This window comes from Miniopterus schreibersii, assembly GCF_964146895.1.
Source record: "Miniopterus schreibersii genome assembly, chromosome: 3".
NCBI lineage: Eukaryota > Metazoa > Chordata > Mammalia > Chiroptera > Miniopteridae > Miniopterus > Miniopterus schreibersii.
The window spans coordinates 99,620,931-99,637,674 of NC_138103.1; the positions used below are offsets into that span (position 1 = coordinate 99,620,931).

Genomic DNA, 16,744 nt, shown 5'->3' on the forward strand with positions numbered 1-16,744 from the left:
GGGGGAGAGGGGACAGGTGGCCTTCCTCGGTCTGCACCACGTGCATTCACACACAGCCTCGCCTTTCAGACAAGCGGCCCCCTGCCTCAGGGCACCCACAGAGATGCAGATGCGGTGGTCTGGCGGTTGGTACATTTTTTACCTTTTCCCTGTCTTTCTCCTCAAAAATAAAGAACACAAACAGGAGACGGAGCGTAACGTATTTCTGATAGGCTGACATCGCAGATCTTCACTTTAAAGTTTATTTTGGAGAACTTTTTTTTTTTTTCAATCCTTACCTGAGGGTATTTTCTCCTCTGTTTTTCAGAGAGAGCAGAAGGGGGGGGAGGGGGGGTGCATGGAGAGAGAAACATCAATGTGAGAGAGACATTGATTGGTTGCCTCCGGCTCACACCGACCAGGTCTGGGGATCGAGCCTGCAACTGAGCTACACACCCTTGGCCAAAATCAAACCCGGGACCCTTCAGTCCACAGGCCGGCGCTCTAACCACTGCGCCAAACCAGCTAGGGCTGGAGAACTATTTTTATTTAATAGGGACCTTTCCCCTGGACAAGGAATATTTTAGTGATGGCATTTTCTTTTCCTGTAGGAAACTCCAACTATATAGGCAGATTTTTCACTAAGGCAAAAGTACACTTTTCACGTTGTAGTGCCTTGAAGCTCCAGTAGGGAAGTGTTTCTCATCCTGAAGTCAGTGTTATATCCAGTTTTACTACCTCAAGAGTTGCTTATAGTGGAAAACTTAAAAAGGTGCCTGCCGGCCCGCCTTCATCCAGAACTGGAGAGCCACGCGCATTATTTTAAAAGAACAAAAGTGATTGTTACTTACTCACCTTCTATACTGGTTTTTGTAACCTAAATATTTGAGACCAGAAAGAAATCAACGTTAACAGCTTATCTGCCGGAGAAACAGTAGATTAACTGAAAATCATCCAATTTAAGTATTTTATTTCCAAAAAGAAGGTCTGGAACACATAGATACAGAGTTAGCTCTCTGCCTCAGCAGTGAATGAATGTCTCTAAGTCCCATTACAGCAAGTTCTGGGACAAAGACATCAATATGGCCTTTCCACAGTGTTAGGATTTATAGAAACTCAAAGAAATGGGCATTTCACTTTGAGGAGATGAGCCATGTCATTGATTTGACCTACGTTACGGGCATAATATTTCTCATAAGTGTTCTGCCAGTAAGCCTGTTGGGAAAGCCATTTACTTGTGTTATAACATTAACAATTTTCACAATGAGTGATTTGCCACACATGGAAGATTAATATCAGGAAATTTACCACTGGTCTTTGATTCCTTTACAAGACACAGCCCCATAGATAAAGATAAAACTCTTCTCTGGCATTTTGATTTTTGGAAATGTAAACAAGAAATGTTCTTGGCTAGAGGCCAAGAATGTAGAGCATAGTGTCTTTAACCTCAGCCCAGGGACAGGTGGCGAGTCCATGAGGCAGGATTAGCTGATGGGCATGGTGATGGGAAATGGGGAGACCAGGCTGAGCACTGTATTTGCTCACTACTGGGTTCTGCGTTCTGGGTTCTGAACCACGATATCTCTGAGGTCATAAAATTATTGCTCAAGAACTTGTCTAGCATTAACTTACTAGGTGGTGTTGGTGATTTACCTTTTTAGATTTTTAGTAGTGTTTTGAAACTTTTCACTGTGTAAAGTAATTTCAGCTCAAGGCATTTGATTGAATGAGGGTGTAGGAAGCTGTTCATTCTTCCTGGATTAAATTGGAACTACACTTGCTCTAAGATTGAGATCAGTGCCTTCCTGGGGAGGGGTGGGGGTTCCATCCAACTCCAGAGTCCTGAGCCTCACGAAGAGTGTCGTCTGTTAAGGCCCCTGGTCAGAAATTCTCAGTCTGTCCATCATGTATCTATGTGACATTGGGATCTAGACCTTCTGCAAATCAAGCCTCACTTACTCAAAAATGCAGGGAATCATTTCTAAATTGTTCTTCCTAATGAGAAATTATTTCCTTTTCGAGTTGTTTCAGATAGAGCTGTTTTAAAGTCAAAATAAGTGCATAATATTATCTATGACTGTGACCGCGTGCATTTCTCTTTCTCTTAACTCTAGCCATCCTGCCGGGTCCACTTCCAGTCCTAATTTATCCACATAGGTTTCCTCCGGCCCTCTAGTCACGCTTTGTTAGTGCTGGCTTGTCCCTCCTGCTGTTTCGCTGTGTGGGGGGTTCCCATCTGTCTTCTCCAATTGAGCTGTAACCTACTTGAGTTTGAGGATTTATCTTACACTTCTCACAACCCTGCCTCTTATATTCCTTAATCTGTGTTCGATAACTAATTAGACTCATAATAGCCACATGGTAAATGTTCTTAAGAAATAAACAAGCCAAGTCTTTCTTGCAAACACCCTGTACCAGGCACCAGGGTGGAAAGCTATGTATTTTGTGGACCATCATTTCGAAAACAGGAAATACCACTTGTAAATTTATTTCAGGTATCTGATTTTAGCATCATCCTGAAGACATAAAATTGCCTTAAAAACAGCTACTTGGAATTGGGGGAAAAATGAGAATGAGTGAATGATGGACCTAAACGCCATGAAATGTGGAAATGACCTTTTTAAAAAGGTCGACCTACTCTGTTTTTCTTCTCTAATTTTTGCTGGGGTGGGGGGAAGAACTGGGTATTTATAATGGGCAAATATTCCTGATCCCTGGCTTATTAAAGTCAGGGACATTAGGGATATCTGGTTGGAAAATAAATTGGCATTGCAAAGTGTAAACGGTTCAGCCAAGTGCAAATTTTATAGGCCAAATAGAATTTTCTCAAGTCTAATGACTTTTGAAAACTACTTGTACCCTGGCTCAAAGGACGTTTTTCTTGCCGTCTGTTGTAAGCAGTCAGTAAGCTGTGCTTGGGACCTGGACCAAAAGCTGGCCTTTCATTTCTCAAATTACAGCTTCGTGATCTAGGCTCAGAAGTCCCTCCATGCACAATTTAGAAATTAGCAGCATAAACGTAGAACCAGAGTGTTACTGTGCCTTGTGTTCCCTCCAGAAGAGAAATGTGAACTTGCTTCCCATTGGTCATCTCTTGATTCCCTCATCCCAGATACTGTGATGCTGTTTTCATCCCAAGGTGTCAGAACAGAAAGAAGCCCCTTAAAAAGCTTAATTTTCATTACTACTTTGGAAGGTATTTTTCGGTAAGGTAAGAAATGCAAGGATTCTGCCTGGGATTGAGAAGTGGGAAAGAAAAAATAGAGGAAAAGCCACCCAGAGAAGTGCTTCTCGGACTTCAAGGTGCATGTAAACCCCCTGGGAACTTGTTAAAAGGCAGTTCCTATTCTGAGGGTCTGGGCTGGGACCCAAGTCTGCATTTCTGAAGCCCCAGGTGATGCGGAAGCTTCTGGCCCACTGACCACACTACTGAGTAGTGAGCTCTATAGACCTAGAGGATGTTTTTTGCAAGGAATACAAATCACCCCTCTATTCTAGGTTACAATTCTAAGGAAATTATGACCTAAAAATGCCGTCTTTCCACATTTCTGAGTCACTTAGTAAGAATAGAAGGTGAACACTAGCCACTTAACATATCAGCGTGGCTGGAACATTGATTGTCACATTAATTTATATTTTGTTCCACCTCCCATTCCAAAAGGCAGCCAAGTAGCTTATCCTCTTGGCTCCAGGGGATTGGCCAGTCCAGGACCGGACTTCTCCTCCTCAGTTTGTTTACAGATATTGGGAAGGGAGGTGAGCATCTTTGGAGTTAAGGAAAGTTGGGGCTTAAGGAGAAGACAGAGAAAGACAATGTTTATCTCTGTGTAAGATCTCCAAAGACCCTCCCTCAACCCAGGAGTAGGAAATTGCTCTATTTCCTACAGAAATAGCTGAAATTGAATATTTTACCAACTTGGTAACAGTTGGGGAGGCTCAGATCAGACACAGATCAGTTTTAGAGAAGTGCAGTCATGTGGCATTTTCTGCACCCTGACTGACGACTGCAGAAAATTCATACCTGCTTCACAGGAAATCTACGCCTGGGGAGTTGGTAAGAATATGCTCTTAAGGTTTCTAAAACTGAACAGCCAAAAGGCTAAAGAGACAATAAGGATGTTTTTGTGCACACACACTGATGTGCAGTGGTAACTAAGAATGAACAGAGGAGGCGTAAATAACCCACCATGTAAACCTCAACCTTTGCTTGTTAGTAACATGCACTCAGTATAGAATTCTGTCACTTCTGACATTTACTTAGCTCACTGATTTTCAACCTTTTCATCTCATGGCACATAAACTAATTACTAAAATTCTGTGGCGCACCAAAAAAATATATGTTTTGCCAATCTGACAAAAAGTGTAATTTTAATTAACAAAAATAATAATAATAATAATAATAATAGTAATTGCCTACCCTTTTTGCTCCAAAGTGTCTCCTTAAAAAATCAGGTGCCTATCCTTGTATATAAGAATTTCTGGTACCAAGACTTAACCAATCAAGTGCAACTTTATTATGAGACGTGACCAATGAGATGCAACTCTATTCTATGACCTATACATTTATGGTTCAAGACAGGGCATTCCCACCAGACAGCTATTGTTGTGCTGGCTGTGGTCATTTTATTAATTGACTAAGGAAAAAGAGGTCAGTACCCCTGACTAAATAGTCAGGTATTGCATGTTTTATAAATTCTTGTGGCACACCAGTTGAAAATCGCTGACCTAGGTTAATACATCACCAGAAACTGTTATTGGGTTTTGTAGGTGGAGATGTGACTAAGACTTTGGTGATTTTCCCGATAGATTCATTTCATAGTTCTTTCATCATCATCATCTCATTTCTTTGCTCACTAAAGATATCGGATTACTTTTTTTTTTAAATATATCTTTATCAATTTCAGAGAGAGAAAGGGAGAGGGGGAGAGAGAGAGAAACATCAATGATGAGAGTCATTGATGGGCTGCCTCTGCAGGCCCCCGACTGGGAATTGAGCCCACAACCCGGGCATGTGCCCCGACCGGGAATCGAACCGCCATCTCCTAGCTCCTAGGTCGGTGCTCAGTTGCTGAGCCACACCCGGCCGGGCTTGGATTACTTTTAAAAAGCCACCAGACAGATACCAGATCAGTACTGTAGAGACGGGGTAGCCCTAGAGCATCCGGCTGCGGGTGGGCACCCTGAGCGTTGTTTCCTTGGGGCTTTGAGTCCTGCCCACCACCCAGCAGGTGTAGTTCGTTATCGGTTATTTACCGATTAATGAATGAGTAGAAACAGTTCTTTCTTCTACTGTGGTAAGTGCCTCATAAGTTTTCAGGTATCAGTGAAGATAGCCTGAAATAGTGTCATTTCAATCAAATATTTTATTTTGTTTGCTCACTTCTAACCTTCCTGCCAGAGGATTTCTCTCAGTGGTTTCAGCAAAGAGGAAGCAGGTAAATGCCGCGTGCTGCCGGCCTCGGGCGCCTGCTAGCTCTTGTCCAGTCGCTGCTTTCCAGCGCCCAGAGCCGAGCCCTTCCGTTAGGGACAGCGTCCGACATGCCCAGGCCCTGCCGCCCAGAGCCGAGCCCTTCCGTTAGGGACAGCGTCCGACATGCCCAGGCCCTGCCGCCCAGAGCCGAGCCCTTCCCTTAGGGACAGCGTCCGAAAGGCCGAGGCCCTGCCCCCTGCCCGGAAGGAGCTCCGCCTGCAGGGTCGGCAGCGAGGTGGGGACAGTTCATAGAAGTGTTTCCTATTTTACTTTTGTTTCTCAAGCTAAAAGCACACATTTGTGTTCATTTTTGGCCCTGCTGGGTTTGAGTTTCAGCCTTATGACCACGCATGTGTTCTGTCCCTGAGCGGCCGCGAGGGTGAGGGCGGCTCCGAAGGAGGTCGCCGGCCACTGAAGGGAGGGAGGCGAGGGCACGGCCGGTCCTGCAGGGACTTGGCGGGCTCATGGAGAAGGCAGCTTTCCCATCGAGCCGAGGCGTGCGGGGAAAGCCGTGTTCTGTCAGGGTCTCCTGACCGAGTGGGAACAATGGGAAATAATGGATGTGATCTCAGCCTCTCGGCGTCACTCGCGGGCCGCAGCCAGGCCCCCTTGGGTTTGCTCATCCGTCAGGCGCGCAGCTGAAGGGCCGGCTTCCTGAAACAGCCCCTTTGTCCCTCGTGCTCCAGCTCCAGAGCCTCGGGGGCTCCCACTGCCAAGTGCTTCCAGTCTGTGTCCTGAGACCGTCTGGCTCCACCTTAAATGTCCAACTTTTCCACCATCTCCTCCCAGACCTGTCCCTGGCCACACTCCTCCAGGCCAGCGTTGCCTGCTGTCGCTGCCCTGGGGATGGTGTTTCCCTCTCCTGCCCATTTATCTGCACCCTTCAGTCTACAAGCCGAGAAATCGGCTGCAGTCCCATCACTTCTGTTAAAACGAGCAAGTCACCCCTGACTGTGCCCACCTCCCACTTCTCGAGCTCTCGGTGCATCAGGTGTTCTAAATATTTTATTCCTTAGGAACCTCTGGTGGCATCCAGTCTGTTGGGTTTGCTTCCTGACTTGACTATAACTTTGGAGCCCAGGAACCATGTCTTCAACTACTTTTGCTTAGCGCACAGAGCCTGGGCACGGAGACCGTGCTCACTATAAATGTGTTGACTGAAGTGACTGTATAATCAGCTTCTCATCGCAGTATTTCTCACGAGCAAGAGATGGATTTAAAGAAGACATTTGTAGACCACATGACGCATCGTCCACTTACCTGTATTTATGCCACCAGTTATGAAAAATGAATAGGTTTTGTGGTTAACCTCAAAAAACAGTAGATTACCTGCAAAAATACACTAGAAAAGTAGAAACTTTTGAAAAGTAGACATATACTTATTGGGCTTTAATTAAAGGAAGCTATGTGACTATACATTTTAATATTTCTAAAACATACCTGTTTGTGCCAATCTACTGGAAGACAGTGTTCAAGGACGGAGAACACTGCAGATCACTTCCTGGAAGTGACCGGTAGGCTCTAATTATTGGAAATGAGTTTTACAAGTCTGCATTCCAGTGTGACTTCAAGGACTTTTTTGGAAGACTGTGTGTCCTCCAACACTGTCTGGCCACTCGCTCACAGCACACACTCGGGGCACATTTTCCTATTTGAGAGATCAGCCTAATGATAGAAACTGTATACAGATAGTCTGTATTCCGTGTTCCTCCTCAGCAGTCTTTTCAAGAAAACTGGCTGATGGAGAACTTCGGTGCCCATGTCAGAAGTGGTCAGAATGGAGCCTATGATCGGGAAGGTTTTATGAAGGAGCGGTGTTTTCCAGGGAGTTGGAGAGTTTGCTTAGGGAGGGAAGGATGGGAACTGTCAGCAGAAAGGAGGGCACAGGCTGGGGATCGCAAGTGCCATGTCTTGTCTAAAGCATGAGTTGACACGAAGTTGTGGGAAAGAAGTTGGAGGAATGACGCAGTGCCTCCTGAAGGAACAATACGAATGTTGGGCTGAAGAATTTGGACTTAATCCAGCCATTTGGGTCCATAGCAGGGGCATGGCCAAATGAACATGGTAGTTAGAAAGATGAATCCAGCAGGAGAATGGCCTGGAATCCCGGCTCAGGGCAGAGTGAGGGATGGGTGAGTTCATGAGACCTTGTTAGGGAAATGTTAGGTGGAAAAAGGAAGACAGGGAGAGCCAGAGGAACACTTACCACAAAGCAACAGCCGATTATATGTTCTGACGATCTGTAGGAAACAGGAATCCTAGACAAGTCCAAAAATTTAAGTCTTCAAGTCCAAGAAAATAGTGGTGGTGCTGGGGGTAGGGAAAAGATATTAGCTGCCCGTTAGATTGCCCACTGTTTGCATTCGGAGATTATACCTGCTTTAACAGCCTTTATGCCCAGCTAAGCAAATTAGCAACCGTTTATTTGTTGCTGATTTTAAGGAATTGTCATAGGCTTCCCAGGATTTCTTTTTTTTTTTTAATTTTATTTTATATTGATTTTGAGTGTACAGCTTAATAGTTAAACAATCATATACTTTACATAGTGTTCCCCTCAATATTTCCAGTACCCCAACTGGCACCATTCATAGTTATTACAATATTATTGACTATGTTCCCTATGCTTTATTTATTTCCCCGTGACTACTTAGTAACTGCCAATTTGTGCTTCTTAGTCCCTTCACCTTTTTCACCCAGGTCCCCCCCCCCCCGCAAAAAACCTTCCTCCCCTCAGGCAACCACCAGTTCTCTTTCTGTATCTATGAGTCTGTTTCAGTTTTGTTTGTTTATTTCGTTCTTTAGATTCCACATGTAAGTGAAATCATATGGTATTTGTCTTTGTCTGGATAAAAGTGCTGCAGTACATGTATACAATGGAATATAACTCGGCCATAAAAAAGAATGAAGTCTTAACTGTTTGCAACAGCATGGATGGACCTACGGGTATTATGCTCAGTGAAATATGTCAGGGGTTCTTGAACTTCAGTGGAGGAGGGAATAACCCTCCATCCCGTTGTACCTACTCCTGGAGCTGGGGTCGGATCACTGCCCTTGAGGCACATCAGCTGCCTGGAGAGGAGTGGCTCCCTGGACAGAATCAAAAGAGGAGGGGGAAGGCAGGCTGGGTGGGCAACCAGCCGTATTTGCTTCATAAGGGGTCTTGGTGGCCATTATGAGGAGTTTGGACTGTACTGTGATTACATGGGAAGCATTAGAGAATTTCAGAGCGTGAAGTAACATAATCTGATTTATGCCTTAAAAAGTCACCCTGTTTAATGTTTCAGTAGTTAACTGAAGAGGGACGAAAGTGGAAGTGGAAGGATTAGGTAGGAAGCTGTGTGAGAGTCCAGGCAAAACGTGTTGGGAGCTTGGGCTATCATAACAGCAAAGGAGATGGAGAGAAGGGGATTGAGACGGAGCTGACATACTGGTCAGTGGGTTAAAGGGCAGGAGAGGAGACGGGAAGCAAAGACACAAAAATGGCCTAGAGGTTTTCGGCTTAAATACCAGGGTGGATGGTGAAATAATTTACAGAGAGAGTAAAGAGTTGAGAAGGAACAGGCTTGCTCAGAGATGAGTCAAGTGTTCTGTGTTAGGATTGAGACACCTGTTGGACACTTGGTGACAATGCCAAGGAGGCTGAGTAGAGTCTGCAGTTCAGTGGAGAGGCTGAGGCTGGAGGTAGAATCGTGGAACCATCAGCATGTAGACAACGTTAAAAGCCATGAGACTTGATGAGCTTCCCCTTGCAGGGGACCAGGAGGAGCTAGGGAAGTGAAGGGTCTGTGACCCAGCAACATTTAGGGGTCAAGCAGATGAAGAGCAACCAACAGAGGAGACCAGGAAAGAGCAGCTGGTGAAGTCAAAGGGAAACTAAGCCAGTTGGGGGAGCAAGGAAGCGAGGCAGAGCATGTCTCTAAAAGGCAGTGGTCTGCAGGGCCAAGTGCATCTCACAGGTGGGTAATATAGGGAAGGGGAGGGGACCACTGGGTTTGATCAGAGCCAATTTAGGGGAGGGGTGGGGTCTGAAGCACCCTGAATGGATGCAGAGAAGGAACCGGGAAGCGCAGGCAGTCATTCGGCAGGGCTCACAAGGTCTGGGAATAGCGGAGAAGACTCTGGAAGCGCAACTCCTAAGAAACCAAAAATACACTATACTTTCCAAGTGAGGTTTTTAGTATTTTTTTTTATGTTATTCTTGAGAAAGAGAAATGTCCAATTACCCAGAGTCTGTTGTGGTTTTCATTTGAAATGATGTTGGTAGCCCAACAGTTTTTGGCTTCTATAGACCCCTTTCCCCTACGTGCTCCTCCATTGGAGAGAAACTAGGTGATTCAGAGCTTCCAGCTTAGGGCAGGGGCTCCTGGCGGACAAGGCTCAGTGGGATCTAAATGGTCACACATACTATTTTGCTTGCTCTTCAGTTGCACTTATTAGCTGATGCTAGGAAGTTTATTAAATGTAAATTAAATATCAAATAATATATATATTGCATTTACTGCAAATCCTAAAACTGAACTATATAAAGTCCCATACGTTTCTTCCTTTGCCCCCTAGGTGTGCTTCTCAGCCTTTTAAACGCACATCTCCCAGAAAGCAGAGCAGGGCAGAAGTTGGGTGGGAGCCCTGTCCCTCTCCCTCTCCCTCACCTCCTGGCCTCCGCACAATAAAAGCTCTGTTCAGAACTTGGCCGGCTGCTGCTTTTCCCACATTCGATCAGGGAGCACTTAAAGCCATACAGTGTCCCTGTCCCGCCAGAAAGCCTATGGGCAGGGCGCCTCTTCAGGCTGAGACAAGGGCTCCCTGTCCAAGCATCTGTGCCAGGGCCAGGGCCACATATGGATTATCAATAAGGCTTTTGATTTTTTTTTTCTTTATGTCATATCATCATCCCAGTAAACGTAATTCAAGCCAGGAAGCCAAACGCACATTCTAGACTGAGAGACTTCGCGTGCCCTAGAGTGACAAAGAAATATAGCTACTTGGCAGTTTTAGCACTCTCCTTCCAGAAAGACATCGTACATTGCTTTTCACACCTGGTGTAACTTTCTGCTTTAAACGGATGTTGTGTGATTTGATGGACTGTTGTGACTATAGTTTTAATTGTCCATTTTGGAAGCTCTAATGGTAGATTTAAAGTTAAGGTTCTGCACCCATAAAGGCTGCTCCTCCCTGGAGCCAAAAACTCCAGAAGGCATAGCAAAAAGGGCAAAGTTTAAAAATAAGCACCAGCACCTTGCTGCCAAGGTACGTGCCCATGGTGGCTTGTCACCCTATCCATCTCCATCACTGCTGGGTAGAGCTTCCATTTTCCGCTGCAGAATGATTTCTGGAGCGAGTCCCAGGTTAGCCACAAAGCAGAGCTTCAACAGTTTTTTTCCAAAACGGGCCTTCAGAAAATGAATCGAAAAATTCTGAGTCAAGCATCTGAGAGAAGCTGTGTCAGAGTCCTCTGTTTTCTTTCATTATATGCGGATGTGACAAGTATAGCTGTAAAATGTAGCCGACCTTCCACTGAGACTCCTGGCTAACTAATAAACCCCTAGTCTGATGGGAACTAAGCAAAGAAAGAGGCTGTTAGTCTAAGAGGCCAGATGAGCCCTCATACCACAGATGTTTATTGAGGGCCTACTGTGTGCTGGGTTGGAAAGGATCAGATGTGGTTCCTACTTTCAGTGGACTTGTAACCTAATTGTGGGACAAGAATATAAACACTGGATAGTGCAGAATACAGCATAGGATGTCAGTAACTGTCAGCTGAGTGGCATGTGTAATAAATGCCACTAATTGAGAGGCCATTGTGATCATAAACACTATGTGTCAAACATTCCATTAGGCATGCTACGTATATTTATTTTCTGAACTGTATGCCCATTCTCTGGGTGCGAGTTAACTTGGTCTGCTCCCCATTCTGGAGAAAGCAAAGAGAATAATATAGCGGAGCAGAGACCTGGAATCAGGAATGAGCCCAATGGCTCACAGACGCATTGGTCTGGGGCTGAGGATCCATTTCAGGGAATAGAGAGCAGTGAGCCTCAGAGCCTGTGTTAGTTTGTTCACCACCATATCCCAATGTCTGGTACAGTGCCTTGCACTTAATAGGTGCTCAATAAATATGTATTTAGCAAACAAATGGCCCTCTGGTTTGTGTGCATGATCTAGACCAAGTATAATGGAATCAAGGTAATTAGTGAATTAAAACCATACACCAGACAGCCTCAGGACCCAATGCCAACACCTCCCAATTTCCAACTATCTTACAGTGTAGGATTCACGTGGGAAGTCACACGGCAACGGGACAGGTCTGGCAGCAACAGCAGCTGTAGCTCACTGGGGCCCCTTTCATGGACCCTGACATAGTGAACACGCCACGGCTCCTTACCCCAGCCTGCAAGACTGTGACGGATCTGGCCCTGGCACCTCTGCAACCTCAGCTCCTCCTTCTGTCCCCTCCCTCCCTCCTCTCCTGCCATGCCTCCTCCTTACTCCTCAGACCCACCTGAGAGCCTGTATTTTCCATGCTGCTCTCAGGTCTACAGTAGCTAGTCTCCCACCTCTTTCGGCCCCAGTCTGCTACCTGGCATTACCTATTTGCTTATCTGTCAACTGTACCCACACACACTGGAGCCTGGGCCTGCGCCTGGACGGGCAGGATTCCATCTGCTCTGTTCACCACAGTGTCCCTGGCATCCAGGACAGCGTGTGGCGCATGGGAGCTGCTCACACACTGCAGCTCTGACGGATGACCACTTTCTCTAGCTCTCAGACACCTCCTTACTGAGAGAACAGGATTCTGTTCAAGAAACATGGAAATCGATGAGTGGAGCTTGGAGATGAGAGGGAGAGCAGCCGGAGCCCAGACCAACCTGTTTGTAGAAGATGCCTTTGCCCAGAGAGGAAAACACACCTTCAAACCTCTGGCAAAGTATATGCTTTCCTAGGACACTTTTACACGCGATGCTTCTGAGACACTGCCTGTCTCAGCAAGAAGACTCAGGAATGGGCCAAAACAACCAATTTGCAGGACTCATAAGTCACTACTACCGGTCTCAGCCCAGTAAATGGGTGACAGGTATCACACACCCCAAAATCAACAGGGTGGCTCTCTGCTGTAACCAGAACTGGACAAATGCATCCATCCAGGTGACAGGAACGGAGGTGAGGAAATGAAACAGTCTTATTCTTTCTTTCCTTCACCAAACGCTTTTAAGAGGGTTAACTACCATGAAAATGCATTAGAATATGCTGATTTTGCCTCAAGTTTGAGCATTTGCGGTCCCAGGAGAACACTTGTCGTGGGAGCTGATGATGCGCTTTAGAAATTTCTTTTGTGCAAGTTGAAGACTCCAAAGGCCACAAAATGATAAATTCAAAATAATTATATAATTCATGATGCCCCACAACTTTTCTTGAAAGACTTCCTAGTGAGATATTCAGTAATTTTATGAATATTCATTTAGCATTCACTATATTTAAGGGACTGAGCTAATACTGTGGTGGATCCGAAGGAGAACGAGGCATGGTCCTTGTCTTCAAACTTCAAGTTCATCATTCATTGGGCAAGTCAGATAACTGAGGAACTAGGCAAGGAATCATATGTGCCATGGTCCAGGTATTAAGAAAAAGGAGTCGTGAAAGCACAAAGGATGGAGAGATGATTTCAACTGGGAAAAAATAAAAAATACTTCATAGCGTATATCTGGACCTTGATTTTTGTCTGTAAAATGCGGACATTAACAGTATCTACATGTGAGGTTTAAATCAGCACTAATCAGTGCTTAGTAAATGTCAGTCTTATCATTGTCATTGTGGCCAGGCAGTCCCCTGACTCCTCCCCGACTCCACCCACTCCCTCCAGGCCAGAGCCCCTCCCGGCCAGTCCTTCCTGAAGACCCCTGCCAAGAGACTGGGCTCCAAGGCCAGGGGCTGTAGCCACCTCACTTTATGACAGTAGCATTTAAAAGCCCCTCTTGTCCAGTTGGTGTGGCTCAGTGGTTAAGCATCAAACCACGGGTCAGGAGGTCACAGTTCGATTTCTGGTCAGGGCGCATGCTGGAGTTTCTGGCCAGATCCCAGTGGGGGCGCGCAGGAGGCAGCCTGTAGATGTTTCTCTCATCGATGTTTTTATGTCTCTATCACTTTCCCTTCTCTCTCTAAAATCAATAAAAATAGATATATGTTTAAAAGCCCCTCTGTAAATAGATCGGAGTCGGGATTCTCTGCTTATTGGCCCCGTGATTGGTTTCTCCCTCACTGCCCAGCATTTCTGGACATTGAGGACAGCTGTGACACTCATTAAAACTGACAGCTGAGCGCGACACCTCTCTGCCTGAGACGGCACGACTGTGTTTATTATGCTTCACTCTGGTAACCAGCACCTTCTGGGCGCTGGCGCAGGTCTGTGCTCCTTCCCCGGGAGCCATCTGCTCCTTTTATGTCTTCATTCAGCACACATTGTTCAGGGTGTCAGCTGAGTGAGAATTTTTGCTTCATGAAAATGTTACCGAATACCAACAACGTGAAGGGGGACGCACCAGATGTCTGTCTGCAAGGCAAGCAAGCGCCTGGCCTGGGAGGAGCCGGGCAGCCAGCTCCCCAGGCGTTTCCAGGCCTGAGGCTTGGCACTGCGCGCTCCCCCGGGGCCTCATAACTGACCCCCACATTCCATTCCAGTCACCATTCTGGAGAAATCTGTCGGCCGTGCCTCCGATCCCAGCCTGGAAACTGGTGTCTGTTCGTTTTCTCCGTTTCAAGCTGAAAATTGAGACCCACTTGCTGGGTAATTCTGACCTAAATGACACACAGGATTGTGCGCCACGCCATGACTGACTTAATTTCCCTCTTCCTTTGCGCCGTCGAAGCTTTCTCAGGGCGCACATAGTTGTCAGCGATACAGGCCGTTCACGGTTGGAAGTTAAATCCAGTTGCCAAACCTTGACCAAAACTATTTTAGGTTTTAGTGCCCAGCTTAGGGCCAGGGGTAATAAAACAGCGTTCTTGGGTTTTAGCAAGGAGTTGGGGCTGGGGGCGGGTTCTAGATCATGATGATATTCAGGACTTAGGGTATCGAGGCAGCGAGTGGACTTGAGGGGATTGTCCTAAAGTGTAATTTTCCTTTGTGTTCACATTAAAATCAGTGCATAGTTTATCATCTTTTTGTCATAACTCGTTACTGCGTTTGGGAGTGAATGAGCTTCTACAGATGGAGCTAATAGTAAAATTTTGAGGGAGAGTAGGAAGAAACACTTTCAGGACGAATAGTCAGATTAATTTAAAATATTAATTCACCCAAGCCCACAGAGCTTAACCTGACTTGGAAAAGTGCTCTCGCTGAGGTGCCAGCCTAGAGAAACTCACAAGGCTTGGAAGGCCGTGGCGTTGAACAAGACGATCTTGACCTCATGGGTATCATGAATTCCAAGCCCGCTGAGCTCCGCGGGGGGGGGGGGGGGGCGGGGAAGCCCTGAAATGTGGATCAGGCCCCCAGCCGGGCCAGGGCACATGCAGTAGGAGCCTCTCTCACATCCACGTTTCTCTCTCTTCCCCCCCCCCCCCCCCCCGAAAGGCAATGGAAAAAATATCCTTGAGTAAGGGTTTAAAAACAAAGAAACATGGATCAGGGCGGGTGGGCAGGATCCCTCTAGCTCTGGAGTCGGGTTGGGGTGGGTTCGCCCACGACCCAGGCCTCTTCATTGTCTCCGCCCTCCATTTTTCATGTTAGAGAAAGATTTCTTAGCATTGTTACTGTCGGTTTCTGTTAAGGACCAAAAGCACGTCGTTTCACTGCTGTGAGGTGAAGCTCGGTGTTTGCTGGGTTAAGAATAACCCATAGATAACGTGACCCAGGGGGAGGCATCTGGAGAAACCCCCTTCCTCACCAGGTGACAGTTGCGTGCTTTGTAGCTGAGATGCTTGCAGAGCAGCCCAGTTCAGCAGGCAGTCCAGTGACAACCACCCTGATCACTTTCCATCTTTCCTGTTTTGAGAGCAACCAAATACTGGTATCAATAAAATTATATCTGCTTATATAATAGATGACTCATTGGCCATCTCACATTATAAAGTTCTGTGTCTCTCGTCCAACTTTTTGCTTCCCCTCATTCCTTCCCTGCTCCCGGGATTGCTTGCGTATTTATGGCTAAGAATAAAGTTTTTGAAGGAACTTTTTAAAAAAAATAAGAATTGATATGCTTCATTTTCATAAGCAAGACTTCATTTTCATAAGCAAGACATGATACTGGACGACATCTGTTCATTGTTCCTGACTCTGTCTAGAGGTGACTAAGACCGGAATGTTTCCATTTGCTCTGATATTTATGAGGTGTTTTTTTATTTTAGAGGGCAGGTGCCATTTTAATTTTAAAAGAAAGAAAAAGAGGCAATTATTGTGAGGTTGTCCATGTCACCTTTTGTCATTTGAAAGTGAGATGGAAACAGGGTCACATCAGGCAGGGGCGACTGATGGTCTTCTTCTCTTTCTGTTCCAGCCATACCAGCTGCCCTCGACCAAGCATCCCAGAACCTACAGAGAGTTCATCCTGGCCCAGCGACAAGTAAGAACTGTAATCCCTCTCCCCGCCTCCTGAGAGATTGTCTGTGTTTTACTGTAATTCAGGCTACTGTCCTTTCCCTATTTTATCTGAGATACAGTGACTGCATGGATGAGTGATTGGAATTGCACAGGCCAACTAAACGGTTCTTTTTCAGAAGGTCTCTTTCAGCTTCCCTGTGAGGCTGCTTCATTCCTCTAACTGGCCCACACAGACCACACGCCGCACAGCCCGTTAGAGCGTCTGCCGAGTGGATCTGCTCCCAGGCGAACCCAAGGGGCTAACGGGGTGGGTGCTGGTTCAGTTGCGTCTGGCTTCTCCCAGCTGGTGCCTTCCACGCTCTTCACCGAGCAGACTTAGCGTTACTTTCTATAAGGAAGTGAGGAGGAGCCCGGGAAGGATGTTTTACTAACGGTGTGTGACCCACCCCACACCGGAGCCCTCCCCAGCACAAACCTTACACGCTGCCCTTCAGGGTCCCCCAAAGCGGCAGTGTGGTTCCCGAGCCACTGTCTTTGTCAAGTCCCAGGGTCAGAGGAGCCTCAGCATTGAGACTCCCTCGGCTCCAGCCTGTGGGTATGGCGAATGTTAACTTCCTCTTTGGGATAAGCACAAGAACACAAGCTAATTCTCCTGTCCTTGGTGTATCACCCAGACACTGACCTCCCTACACAAGGAAAAATCGTGTCCTTCTTACCAAAAGTTTCCTGCCCTCTGTCCCAGGATCGATTGGGTAGAGTAACCC

The 16,744-nt window shown here is 46.3% G+C and overlaps 2 protein-coding genes across 2 annotated transcripts in view; one reads left to right on the forward strand and one right to left on the reverse strand.

Moving 5' to 3' along the window:
- The window catches only part of GHR (growth hormone receptor), a 187,044-nt gene that overhangs the window by 122,487 nt on the left and 47,813 nt on the right, over positions 1-16,744 (forward strand). The window contains exon 3 of the mRNA XM_081133580.1: positions 15,937-16,002. Within this exon, the coding sequence (XP_080989706.1) occupies positions 15,937-16,002 (66 nt within the window). The remainder of the gene's footprint in view (positions 1-15,936; positions 16,003-16,744) is intronic.
- The window catches only part of TMEM267 (transmembrane protein 267), a 429,802-nt gene that overhangs the window by 113,120 nt on the left and 299,938 nt on the right, over positions 1-16,744 (reverse strand). The window lies entirely within an intron of this gene.